This window comes from Mandrillus leucophaeus, unplaced genomic scaffold (genome assembly GCF_000951045.1).
Source record: "Mandrillus leucophaeus isolate KB7577 unplaced genomic scaffold, Mleu.le_1.0 Scaffold1039, whole genome shotgun sequence".
In the NCBI taxonomy this organism is placed as follows: Eukaryota; Metazoa; Chordata; class Mammalia; order Primates; family Cercopithecidae; genus Mandrillus; species Mandrillus leucophaeus.
Window position 1 is genome coordinate 213,350 of NW_012098532.1, and position 14,113 is coordinate 227,462.

At 47.0% G+C, this 14,113-nt stretch overlaps 1 protein-coding gene across 1 annotated transcript in view; it reads right to left on the reverse strand.

Moving 5' to 3' along the window:
* Positions 1 to 2,315: 2,315 nt before the first annotated feature.
* Positions 2,316 to 14,113, reverse strand: part of PIN4 (peptidylprolyl cis/trans isomerase, NIMA-interacting 4) — a 107,642-nt gene continuing 95,844 nt past the window's right edge. Inside the window, exon 4 of the mRNA XM_011979227.1 lies at positions 2,316 to 3,573. Within this exon, the coding sequence (XP_011834617.1) occupies positions 3,484 to 3,573 (90 nt within the window). The 3' untranslated portion in view covers positions 2,316 to 3,483. The remainder of the gene's footprint in view (positions 3,574 to 14,113) is intronic.

The window sequence follows — 14,113 nt, forward strand, 5'->3', positions numbered from 1 at the left end:
CCGTGCTCCCTTGAACATAAACTGGATATCCAAGAGTGATGCTGTCTTTTCAGGTACGACTTTCTCTCCCGAATCGGAAATCCACTCATCTGCTCCAGGTTGTTTAGCCTGGAAAATTCCCCAAACACAAACATCAATTTTAAAGCCCAAAGGGTCTGGGCACGGTGGCTCACAACTGTAATCCCAGCACTTTGGAAGGTGGGCGGATCACCTGAAGTCGGGAGTTGGAGACCAGCGTGGCCAACATGGCAAAACCCCATCTCTACTAAAAATAGAAAAATTAGCCAGGCGTGGTGGCTGGCACCTGTGGTCCCAGCTACTCGGGAGGCTGAGGCACAAGAATCGCTTGAACCCAGGAGGCGGAGGTTGCAGTGAGCCAAGATCGTGTCACTGTACTCCAGCCTGGGTGACACAAAGCAAGACTCTGTCTCAAAAATAAATAAAATACTATTAAATTTAAAAATACTCCATTGTGAAGTCCATGTAGCCAGTTGATTCTCACAGAATGCTTCTATTGACTTTTGCCAAACTTTCATATCCACAGCCAACCTATGGTTATGGTTGCAATTGACAAAAGAATGTTAGCTCCCATGAGAGTATTGGTTGATATTTTTGTTTGCATTAACAAATAAGACAAAAGTGAAACAACAAAGACATATATGTTGGAACTTCAACTCACCTGTCGATGTAAGCAGCTTTTTTGCTGACTTGGAGAATAGTTCTTGAATACTGAAAGAATATTTCCTTAATTTTTAACTTTTTTTTAATTTTTAGAGACAGGGTCTCTATTGCCCAGGCAGGAGTGCACCCTGCTACTCACAGGCACAATCACAGCACCCTGCAGCCTTGAACTCCTGGGCTCAAGTGATCCCCCTGGGACTACAGGCACATGCCATCACCCTTGGCAATTTTTTTGTACAATTCACAATGTAATGGCTACAGTGACAGCACATTTCTAAGTTTAACCTGCGTTTTTAAATATTTTCTCCATCACTTAACTAGACAATCACCAAAACAATTAACCAAGTTCTGATTTGTAGTGTTTGCCAATTTCCATGGCTGATTTGAGGCTACCAACATGTCACTGAACAAGGAGTTGGGAGGAGATGCACGTAGCACACCATTACATAGCATTTCTACCATGCAGATACAACAGGTGTGAATAACTTCAAGGGCATCATAGAGAATAGTAAAATGTAGTAAAATAATTAGGAAGTGATGAGATTTTAGTATTTATTACCTTTTTTTTTTTTTTTTTTTGACAGTCTCACTCTGTCAAAACATATATATATATGTTTTTTGTGGGTTTTTTGAATTTTTTGGCTGGGCATGGTGGCTTATCCCTGTAATTCCAGCACTTTGGAAAGGCCATGGCAGGAGGACTGCTTGAGCCCTGGAGTTCGAAACCAGCCTGGGTAAGATGGCAGGACACCACCTGTACAAAAAAAAAATTTTTTTTGCCGGGCACGGTGGCTCAAGCCTGTAATCCCAGCTCTTTGGGAGGCTGAGATGGGCGGATCACCAGGTCAGGAGATCAAGACTATCCTAGCTAACACGGTGAAACCCCGTCTCTACTAAAAAATACAAAAAACTAGCCGGGCGAGGTGGTGGGCATCTATAGTCCCAGCTACTTGGGAGGCTGAGGCAGGAGAACGGCGTAAACCCGGGAGGCGGAGCTTGCAGTGAGCCGAGACCGCACCACTGCACTCCAGCCTGGGCAACAGAGCGAGACTCCGTCTCAAAAAAAAAAAAAAAAAAAAAAAAATTTTTTTTTTTTTTTTCTTGAGACAAGGTCTCACAGCACTGATTTTGGCTCACTGCAGCCTGGACCGCCTGGGCTCAAGCAATCCTCCCACCTCAGTCTCCTGAGTAGCTGGGACTACAGGCGCACGCCACCATGCCCAGCTAATTTTTTTTTTTGTATTTTTTGTGGAGACAAGGGTTTTGCCATGTTGTGCAGGCTGGTCTCAAACTCCTGAGTTCAAGCAATCTACCCACCTCGGGCTCCCAAAATGTTGGGATTACAGGCGTGTAACACCGCACCCTGCCAAAATGTTTTTTAAAAATTAGCCAGGCAAGGTGGTATGTGCCTGTATTCCCAGCTATTTGGGAGGCTAAGGAAGGAGGATCCCTTGATTTCAGGAGTTCAGGGTGGCAGTGAGCTATGATTGCACCACTGCACTCCAGCCTGGGTGACAAAGCAAGACCCTGTCTCTAAAAGCAAAACAACAAAACAAGAGAGGATTGTGCTATGTTGCCCAGGCTGGTCTTGAACTCCTAGCCTCAAATGTTTCTCTTGCATCAGCCTTCTGAGTAGCTGTGATTATAGCCTGAGACACCATGCCTGGCAAAAATATTTTTAATATTGATATGTTTTTTTTTCATTTTTAATGAATGCTGAGAAAATTCCTGAAGATTTAACAATTGGCCCTTGGGAGCTGGTAGGAGCTGGTTCCAGCTGGTATGAGACCCAGCAGGCTGCCCTGATTCTGGCAAGTGTGCCACCTCAGTACTCCTCACATGGGCACTCCTCCATTCCTTCTGCTACCTCTGCCGTGGGCTACTTTCTGTGCACCTAGCCTAGTCCCTCTTCTGCAGGCTGCTGCCCACTCCCTAGAGCTCAGCTTGACATATGTCACTTTCTCTTCAAACCCTCTTGTTCAAAATCACTGCCTGTAGAATCAAGTTCAGATTCCTTGGGCTGTCCTTGCAAGGCCTCCCCAGTGTGGTGCTCAGCTATTTTTTCAATAGAAAGACAACAGTAGCTTGCAATCCCAAGTCTCTGTTTACCACCACGACTTCTTTCTTGGGCATCAGGCCCACACAGCCACCTGCTCCCTGGGCATCTCCTGTTGGATGGTCTCCTGATTTTCTTGTAGGGCCTCAAATTCACCCTGTTCCCTTTTCAGACTCTTTGGACACCGTTTTTTCTCACATGAACATTTTTCTTCCACTCTGCAACCCTACTAGTCCCTGCTCCACTAACTTTTTTCTGGCGGACTGTCATCCATCCTTCAGGTCTCAACTGAAACGTTGCTTCCCCTGGGAAACCTCTGGGAAAGTGAGGGACCTCACGCACACCATTTCTCTCTTCTTCTCATCGTAGAATTTGCCACATTGTATTAAAATTGTCTATTTGTCTGTCTCCCCCAGGAGATTGTGAGGTGCATAAGGCTCATCTTGTTCACCACTCTATCCCCAGCACCTAGCCTGTTCACTGGCACACTGTGGGTGCTGAACAAATGAACAAATTAATAAGGTACATCCAGCAGTTCCCCTACAAACCCGCCCCCACATCTGTCTGGTTTCCTTGCTGTTCCCCTAGCACACCTTGTACTTTCTCTCTTCTGAAAACAAAAACAAAAATCCATAGTTTTTGTTTGTGCTTAAGGGGACAAAGTCAGAAAATGTCACCTTCTGAAATTGGAACTAATAGAATCAACACTGAATAGATGAGATCAGCCATCTGCAAAATAATCCACTTTAAGGGTTGGTTTGTAAATATGATACCAATGAGATGAGGGTGCTTCTCAGGTCTCTATGGTGACCAGCATGTTGCTGCAGGCTGGGAATCTGCCAAACATAAAGAAAGTGATAATGTCAATCAATTGTAACCTGATTGCTAGAGATAATGCTGTATAAACAGGAGGGCCCTTGTCTGCATGGGGTCTTGACAAGAGTTGAGCCAAAGAGCAATAAATGTATTGTGTCTGATCATCATTAAGTGCTACATGCAGCCCTTTGCAGTTTACAAAGCTCCTCCTTGCAGTGAATTTCCATGACCCTGAAAAATTGGGCTTATTTGCCATCTTACTGGTGAAGAAAAATGTCCACACCTTCACTAAGCCCGCAGGAAGTGAGAAGGTTATGAACTCAAGGACAGAAATACTTCTAGGGCAGACACAGCAGCTTTTGGCTTTGAAGAGGTTTGGCTTGGGGCCTCAGACCCCCTTGAAGGGGGACAGGTTGTCATGGGGTGGGGCACTGAATGCTGCCAGGTTGATCTCTTGTTCATTCAGCAAACATTTATTGAACCACGGCCATGTGCCCAGCAGAGCACTAAGAGCTTGGAATACAGTGGTAAGACGTAGAGCTCTTTGTCAAACTGACGACCTAAGTCCAGGGCTGTGACAAGTAAACAATCACAAATATGTTGTGATGGGTGGTCTGAGAAGGGAAGCACGAGGTGCTCTTGGAGGCCCATAGAAGGGACACCTACACGGGTCTAGGGGGAGGGTCTGGGAAGGCTTCACAGAGGAATTGGTGCCTTAGGCTGACTTAAGCATCTGAAGGGACTTAGAGAGACAAAAGGGAGCTGGAGGAATCAGAGGTTGGGGAGAGAAGGACTTTCCAGGAAGAGATGGCAGAAAATGAGAAAACTTGGGAGTGAGGGTGTATGACAAGTAGAGGCAAGGGAAGAGGGGTGAGGGGGAGTTGTAAGAGGCGAGGCTGGAGAAATCATCACAAAATCCAAATTAATATCATCATAACCTCACAGTAATAACTTACAATATAACAAATCCATCATATTAATCACAATTAGTAATCGTTAGTTGATTAAATCAATACTAAATCATATTACTGGTACTGACAACTTTATAATAACCAGGTCTAATTGGCAGCAAGTGGTTAAAGTGCTTACGTGCAGGGCACCAAGTTGAGCAGGTTACACACCCTCTCTCCTCTCTCACCCTAACAACAGTCGTACCAGGGAGGTACTGTTCTCCCACTTTACAAATGAGAAAGTTGAAGATTCAAGATGTTAAAAAGGATACCAAAAGTCACATTCGCTATGAAATGGCTGGCCTGGCATTAGAATTGAGGTTTATAGGGACTCCAGAACCCATCCTGTAAAATGATTTGCCTAATAGCACTAGGTCTCATTACACATGTACAAAAATTTGGACTTAATCCAAACAGAAATAAAGTCATCCATGAGTTCTGGACAGGGGGGTCGATACCCAGATTTTGCTTTTTTTTAAATTTTTTTGAGATGGAGTCTCCCTCTGTCACCTGGGCTGGAGTGCAATAGCACGTCTTGGCTCACTGCAACTTCCGCCTCCCGGGTTCAAGGAATTCTCCCTGCCTCAGCCTCCCGAGTAGCTGGGATTGCAGGTGCCTGCCACCACGCCTGGCTGATTTTTTTATTTTTAGTAGAGACAGAGTTTCACCATGTTCAGGCTAGTCTCGAACTCCTGACCTCAGGTGATCCACAAAGTGTTGGGATTACAGGCATGAGCCACCGCGCCCGGCTAAATTTTGCTTTAAAAAGCTCTCTCTGGCTGCCCAGTGAAAGCAGCTGGTGGAAGCAGAGAATAGAGGCAGAGAGGGCCACGGGAGGCTTTTGCCTTTTACTTCATCGCTCAGGTAGTGTGGCTTGGCCTAGGAAGATAGCCGTGGGGACAGAAAGAAGGGATTGGCTTCATGCAATTTGTAGGGGGTAAAATTGACAGGCCTTGGTGACTGATGGGATGTGGAGAGTGACAGCAAGGAAAACTTGAGAATGACTGCCTGAGTTCTGGCTTAAGCAAATGGATGAGTAGGTGGCAGAGCCATTTGTAGAAAAGAACATGAAAAGAGGAAGAGGTCCGGGAAAAGACACCCACTGAGTTCACACTGCAGGTGGAGGGCGAGGTACACACGTGGGAGACACTAAGGAGGAGGGCCTTGGGAAGCAGTTGGAGAGATGGTTCTCAACCTCAGAGGAGAGGTTCGGACTAGGCATCAGGATAAAGAAGGTAACTGGAGCCCTGGAGGGATGAGGTCTCTCAGGCGTGCCATGCCCCCGAGTGAGAAAGGCAAGGGCTGAGGATACTCTGATGCACACCGCTATTTGAGGGAGGACAGAGTGAAAGGGTCTGCAAAGAGCCTGCTTGCCCCCATAGGAGAAGATAGCTGGCAGGCCTAAGGGAGAGTTGAGACTTCAGTTCCTTGAACTGAAAGAACCTTTAGAAAACATTTGATTAAAACATCTCATTTATAGATGCCTCCCCTCAGAAGGACACAGGGCGGCACCACTGCCAATTTGAGCACTCTTGTATCTTGCAGCTAGGATGAAGACTTGGGGCTGGGTCTCTAGCTGTGAGGAGAGCTACCCAAACAACCAATCCACTCTCTTAACCCAGCTCAGCCCCTTTGGAATACAAGGCTCTTATCTGTGTAGCAATGGTTTGATCTAACTGTTGAAGAGACACTACAGCATAGCGGTTAAGGATACGGCCTCTGGGCCAGGCGCAGTGGCTCATGCATGTAATCCCAGCACTTTTGGAGGCCGAGGCGGGCGGATCACTTCAGGTCAAGAGTTCAACACCAGCCTGGCCAATATGGTGAAACCCCATCTATACTAAAAAAAAAAAAAAAAAAAAAAAAAAGCCAGGTGTGATGGTGAGCACCTGTAATCCCAGCTACTCAGGAGGCTGAGGCAGGAGAATGGCTTGAATCCAGGAAGCGGAGGTTGTGGTGAGCCAAGATTGCACCACTGCATTCCAGCCTGGGCAATAGAGTGAGACTCCATCTCAAAACAAACAAACAAACAAACAAACAAAAAGAATATGGCCTCTGTGCCAGAGTACCTGTGTTCAAAACCCCCCACCAACATTCACTAGCTGTGATAGTGGGCAAGTCAATTCACCCCCCTGATTCTCAGCTTTCCCATCTGTTAAAGGGGATAATAATTGTACCAACTTCATAGGGTTTGTTGTGAGGATAAACTGTATTAGAACACTCCCTGGCAACTATTAATAGTAAACTCTAGGCCAGGCGCAGTGGCTCATGCCTGTAATCCCAGCACTTTGGGAGGCTGAGGCGGGTGGATCACCTGAGGTGAGGAGTTCGAGACCAGTCTGACCAACATGGTGAAACCCCGCCTCTACTAAAAATATAAAAAATTAGCCTGGCGTGGTGGGCACCTGTAATTCCAGCTACTTGGGAGGCTGAGGCAGGAGAATCACTTGAACCTCGGAGGCAGAGGTTGCAGTGAGCCAAGATCCTGCCATTGCACTCCAATCTGGGCAACAAGAGCGAAACTCTGTCTCAAAAAAAAAAAACAAAAACTAGTAAACTCTATTGAGTGTTAGCTGATCCTGGCCAACAAGAATGTTGTTTCCAATTACAGTTTCCAAGTCCATATTCTCTGGGGCCTAACTGCTCACTAAAAATGCTTAGGGCATTTATAAAGCGGGATGACAACAAAAGTGTTTTGGAAAATAATATGATAATTGAGATTTCAAACAACTCAGTCAAAGTAGTCATCACAAGAAAAAGCAGACCTTGGTTAGACTTTCTTTCCCTTTTGTAAAAAAATTATTTTTTATTTTCTGGCAGGAACTTATAGAGCATTTCTTACCCTCTACAGTTTGGTAAAATTTTTATTTTGAATCACATAATGATAATGGGAGTATTGAGTAGGGGGTGCAGGGGACAAAGTAAAACCCAAATGTTTTAGAGCCCCTAAGTCTTAGTCTCGGATAATCCCATTTGAGCCTTGCATCAAGCTTGTGATGGAGGTATCATTTACATCCTTCTTCGCAGAGGTGGAAAATGAGACTCAGAGAGGTCAAGAACCTGGTCCAAGTTCACACAACTAATAGGGATGAGCTGGATGGGAACCCAGGCAGTCTGATGTCAGAGTCTGTCAGAGTCTCTCGTGAGGTGAGGGGTTAGTGTTTGTGGTTCTGGAGGCGGGGTAGGGTTTCCTCAGTGTGGGCCTAACAGTCCCATATAAGAGGGATTCATGCTTTTGTACAAGGAGTAAGAGAGTAAGGGGGCCCCTGGTGGCAGGCCCTTGGCTGGGGGTGATTCAGGCCAGAATGCAAAGATGGTTTGCGAGGCCTTTTGGAGAGTCTCTTCCTTGGGGGCCATATGTTTGCAATCAGTGTGTGTGTGGCTGTGGGGGAAGGCCTGTTCTGGCCAGTGGCCAAGCCAGGTGTTTGCTGTGTGATTCACACAAACAAACCTCAGTAACTCCTCGGCGCGCTGGGAATTTTGTGTGCCATAGTTATGACCTGCTTCATCCCGTAACTCAGAAGGTTTCAAAGGTCCTCTGGGCTGGGACTGGTCCAAGGCAGAGCTGGGGAGGCGGAAGGTGGACCTCTCATCCCCTTACGCCTCCCTGTTGGGGTCCCTTTCCTTACACAGGACTTTCTTTCCATCACACAGTCCACATTCTCCACACCCTGTCCTCCTGCAGCCTTCCCCAACCCCGAGACTTCCACTAAGGCCTGCCTGGCCATTGGCTTCATTTCCTGCTACCTGTTGTGAAGGATGAGCCCTGTGCACCTCTTTTCTGCCTAACAGAGCCCCACTCATCCTCCCCAGCTGCCTCCAACCTCAGCTCCGCTACAAGGCTTTTCCAGCTTCCTCAGAAAAGGAAGGTCAAGGGAGCAGCAAGTGCTCAGGAAGCACCTAGTCTGTGCCAGCTGTGGAATTGGGGTTTTACATAATCACTTCATTAAATCTTCACGACAGCCCCATGCACTCCTACAGAAGAGGAATCTCGGGTTCAGAAATGGCAAGCAACTTGCCCAAGGTCACAGAGCTAAGAAGGGCAGGGGTGTAGCCCAACTTAACTCCCGAATCCCTGTGAACTTGAACTGTCCATTTCACACCACACTGCCTGCCTCAAGACACCTTCCTCCTTGATCATCTTCAACTCCTTTTGTTTTCCATCCCACCCCATGTCCAGTCCATCAGCAAATACTCTTGGCTCCACCTTCAAAATATATCCAGAATCCACCACTTATCATCATCTCCATAGCTGCCACCCTGGTCTAAGTTCCAATCAGCTTTCATCTGGATTACAGCAATGGTACTCTAACTGCTCCTTTGCTCCTAACAGTGCTCCTAATGACTTTGCCCCTGCCCCTCACGCCCTCCCATGCACACAGTCTATTCACCACACAGAAGCCAGAGGGATTCTGTTACAACACAAGTCAAATCATGTCACTTTTCTTTTCTTTTGAGACGGAGTCTCGCTCTGTCACCCAGGCTGGAGTGCAGTGGCACCATCTCGGCTCACTGCAACCTCCGCCTCCTGGGTTCAAGCCATTCTCCTGCCTCAGCCTTCAGAGTAGCTGGGATTACAGACGCCCGCCACCTCGCCCGGCTAGTTTTTTGTATTTTTAGTAGAGACGGGGTTTCACGGTTTTAGCCAGCATGGTCTCGATCTCCTGACCTCGTGATCCACCCACCTCGGCCTCCCAAATTGCTGGGATTACAGGCATGAGCCACAGCGCCCAGCTATCATGTCACTTCTCCCTCAAAGTCCTTCAATGGCTCTTGTTACATTTGTAGTCTAAGTCTTTGATGTCAGCCTATATAGCCTAGATGATCTGTTCCCAGCTCTTTCCTATTCTCTCCCTTGCTCTGTTCCAGCTACCCTGGACTCATTGCTATTCTTCCAACATGCCAGAGCCTGAGGGCCTTTGTACCTACTGTTTCTTCTGCCTGGAACATTCTTGGAAGTCTGCATGGCTTGCTGCCCCACTTGTTTCAGGTCTTCATTCAAAACATACCTTCTCAGTGAAACTCTCCCCATCATCCTGTTTCAATTTGCAACACCTGCTCCACCAACACTTGTTATTCCTGCTCTCCTGTTTTTTTTTTTTTTTTTCTTCTCCCTTGTAACTGTGATGGTTAATTTTATGTGTCAACTTGACTAGACTGTGGGGTTTTCAGATATTTGATTCAACATGATTTCTGGGTGGGTCTTGAGAGTGTTTCTGGTTGAGATTCACATTTGAATTGGTAAACTGAGTAAAGCAGGGTGCCCTCGGGCCTCATCCAATTCGTTGAAGGCCTGAATACAATAAAAGGCTGAGTAAGGAAGAATTCTTTCTCTCTGCCGACTTTGAGCTGGGACATCCATCTTCAAATTGGAATTATACCTTGGCTCTCCTTGGTCTCCAGCCTGCCAACTGCAGAACTTGTTCTCAGCCTGCATAATCATGTGAGCCGATTCCTTATAGTAAATATGTACATGTATGTTACATATGTGTATAAATCTAGAGATCCTGTTTGTTCCATTTCTCTGGAACACACCAACTAACAGTACTTTGGCTATTTTTTAAAAATGTGTTGTCTGCCTCTACTCTAAGGTAAACTTCATGACGGCAAGGATTTTTGTGTGTTTTGTTCTCCAGTTTTCCCTCAACACAATGCCTGACATATAGTAGGTGTTTAATAAGTATTGGTTGAATGAATCATAGCCCCTTATGTTTGACTTTCCCAGGAGTCTGTGAGCCACTTCACTACAAGAACTTGGAGTCCTCGCCTTTGCATTCCCGGTGCCCAGCAAAGTGCCCACCTCCAAAGGTGCCCAGTAAATATCGAACAAAATGCCTTCATATGATCCATCCAGAAGAACGTTGGAGTTTCTAGAACCAAATTAGGAGGACTGAGTCTTCTTCAGTCCCTAATTCAGGGGCACCACCTCTCTGCTTTCCCCCACCTCTCCCTGAAACCCCAGTCTTGCCTGGCTGTTTATCTGCTGTGCCCGGCCTCCTTCCCTGCCTCTCAGAGTCCTCTCTCCCTTCCCCCATCCGCCCCCTGCTCGCCCGCCTGAGTACAGGCTATTATCTGGGGGTGGTAATTATTGCGAGTAAATTGGAAGTTGTTTTGCACAGAGCTGTCTCACGCAGGTCGATTTGTATGCTTCCTGGGCACTTCTGACACTTCAGAAATGCCATAGCAACGGCCGGGCGCCGCCGGGCTCACTGATGGCAGGAGATCAGGCGGGGGAGCGGTGCGCCGTGGGCGGGGAGAGGGGCGGGAAGGCGGCAGGAAAGGCCGAGGGCACCAGGCGGCAGGGAAGCCGCAGCCTTCGCAGCCGCCACCTGTCTGCTGAGCCTCGATTTCCCTGTCGGTGACACGGGGATGAGAACCTGCAAGCAAGCTGTTGAGGGGCATAAACGAGCTAATGGCTTGAACAGTTTGTAAACTAAAACGAGGGCCAGCTGGCATTACAATGAACTATTATTATTATTATTATTATTATTATTATTATTTTTAGAGATGAGGTCTTGCTCTGTCGCCCAGGCTGGAGTTCAGTGGCCTGATCATGGCTCACTGCAGCCTCGACCTCCTGGGCTCAAGCGATCCTCCAATGGACTATTATTACCACGACTATTCTTTTTCCTGGTATTGTCTTCTTTTCCTCTTCTCCCCGCCTTTCTGCGGCTCTGCCCCCACCCGCCTCGCCGCCACCCGACTCCTCCCACCTCCTCGGACCCCCGCCCTGAGCCGGTGCCTGCCCGAATCCCCCGCCGGAGCGGGGTTCCTGCTGGCCCTCCTTTATTCCGTGCAAAATCACAGCCCCTGGGACACCTTTTGGAGACGAGGCCCACAGAGACACCGCAAGCTCATCCTGCAGGGGCAGAGCCGCTGATTAAATTATATTCGCTCTGCCTTTCAGTCATTCAGATTGGTTGGGACGAGGCCAGCTGGAATTAGTGAGAAATTTGAAGCAGAGAATATTGACAAAGAAAGGCTGTTTTATTGCCTGCAATGACACAGGATATTTCAAAGGCAGCTCAGCAGGTCAAGGAGAGCTTAGTTCGTGAATAGATCAGACTTTTTGCTAATTATTTGGATAGACACAGATCTCAAGTTTTTAAAATCAGTTTTGTTTCCTTCAGGGACTTGAAAAACAACCCTTCCTCTCCCCAAATCTGAGATCCTTACCAGGTGAAGGCTTTGAAAACAAGAAAGTACTGTTAAACTATTCATTAATTCCAAATATTTTTTCAGCACCTACTATGTGCTAGGACGATTGTGACTTTTGAGAAAATACAGACATGGAGCTGATACCTACAGGAGAAACAAACAACATGAAAGTAAACAGGGAAACAGATACTTTTAAATCGTGGTAAGGACTCTGAAATAATAGGATTAGAGTGGTGGGGGTAGCTACTTTAAAGAAGGTGGGTCAGGGAAGGTCTCACAGGAGAGATGGCTGATTTCTGAGTGATAAGAAGGAGCCAGCCATGCTCAGATTTTAGGGTAAAGTGTTCCTGGCCAAGGGACAGCAAAAGCAAAGACCTGGTGGTGGAAATGGGCGTGATTGTTCAAAGAACAGAAAGAAGGCCAATGTGCCTGAAGAAAGAGGGTGAGATTTGGAAATCACATAGGGACCTGTAGGCCTCAGTGAGGAGTTTGGATAGTATTTCTAGTGTGTTGTGAACTCAATGAAAGGTCTTAAGCAAAGGAGTGACCTGATCTGCTTTATGTGTTTTTTGAAAGGATTATTGGGTACTGTTTGACGAATGGATTTTCTTTTCTTTTCTTTTCCTTTTTTTCTTTAAGACAGGGTTTCACTCTGTTGCTCAGGCTGGAGTGCAGTGGCATGATCATGGCTCACTGAAGTTTTAACCTTCCAGGCTCCAGTGATCCTCCCACCTGAGCCTCCCATGTACCTAGGACTACAGGCATGCACCACCATGCCCAGCTAGTTTTGTTTTTGTTTTTGTTTTTGTTTTGTAGAGATGGTGTCTTACTATGTCACCCAGGCTGGTCTTGAACTCCTGGGCTCAAGCGATCCTCCCACTTCAGCTTCCCAAAGTGCTGGGATTACAGCATGAGCCACCACGCCCCGCGTGATTTTCTTTTTTCTTTTTCTTTTTTTCTTTTCTTTTCTTTTCTTTTCTTTTTTTTTTTGAGATGGAGTATTGCTCTGTCACCCAGGCTGGAGTGCAGTGGTGTGATCGCGGCTCACTGCAATCTCTGCCTCCCGGGTTCAAGCAATTCTCCTGCCTCAGCCTCCCCAGTAGCTGGGATTACAGGCGCACGCCACCACGCCTGGTTAATTTTTGTATTTTTAGTAGAAATGGGGTTTCACCATATTGGTCAGGCTGGTCTCAAACTCCTGACCTCAGGCAATCCACCTGCCTCAGCCTCCCAAAGTGCTGGGATTACAGGCATGGGCCACCGTGCCCGGCGTGATTTTCTAATAAGAAAAATTGACTGGGGAACAGGAATGGGAATAGGGAGACTGGTTAGGAAACCATTGGTAAATTCCAGGTGACTTAGGCTTGGGTAGTTGCAGTGGAGTGGGGATAGGTGGAGAGATTCAGGATGTATTTTGGAGAGAGCCAACAGGGCTTGGTGATGAACTAGATGAGGGACAGAAATGATGTTTCTAGTTCCTAGCTTTTTGGCTTGAGCAACTGAGTGGTGCCGTTTGTAGAGCTGTGGAAAACCAGGGCAGATCAAGTTTGAGGGTGGGTTGGGAACCAATAATTCTCTTTTGGACATTTTCAGTGTGAAATGTCAGATGTCGGGGGGACTTGATATAGGGGTCTGGGACTCCAGTGAGAGGTATGGACCTAAGAAAGACGTTTGGGTGTCCTTAATATTCAGTTAGGAGCCCTTGGATTCTTGGTGACTTGCTCAAAGCTAATACAACTAGAACAGAAACATGGTAAGATACCTGCTGTTATGAACCACACGTTTGTGTCCCTGCTAAAGGCATATGTTGAAATTCTAACCAGAAATGGGATGGTATTAGGAGGTGGGGCCTTTGACAGGTGATTAGGTCATGAAGGTAAAGCCCTCATGAATAGGATTAATGTCTTATTAGAAAAGACGTGGAGGGAGCAGGCACGGTGGCTCACGCCTGTAATCCTAGTACTTTGGGAGGCCGAGGCGGGCAGATCACTTGAGGCCAGGAGTTTGAGACCAGCCTGGCCAACATGGTGAAACCCTTTCTCTGCTAAAAATACAAAAATTAGCTGAGTGTGGTGGCGCATGCCTGTAATCCCAGTTACTTGGGAGGCTGAGGCAGGAGAATTGCTTGAACCCAGGAGGCAGGGGTTGCAGTGAGCTGAAGCACAACTGCACTTCAGCCTGGGTGACAGAGCAAGACTCTGTCTCAAAAAAGAAAAGAAAAGAAAAGACCTGGAGGCCAGGCACTGAGTGGCTCGTGCCTATGAGAGGATCACTTGAGGCCAGGAGTTCAAGACCAGCCTGAGCAAGATGGCAAGAGCCCACTTCTACAAAAAAAATAAAAAATAAAAATAGCTAGGCTTTGAGACCAGAAGGTTGAGGCTGCAGTGAGCCATGATTGTGCCACTGTATTCCAGCCTGGGTGACAGAGCGAGACTATGTCTCTCAAAAAAAA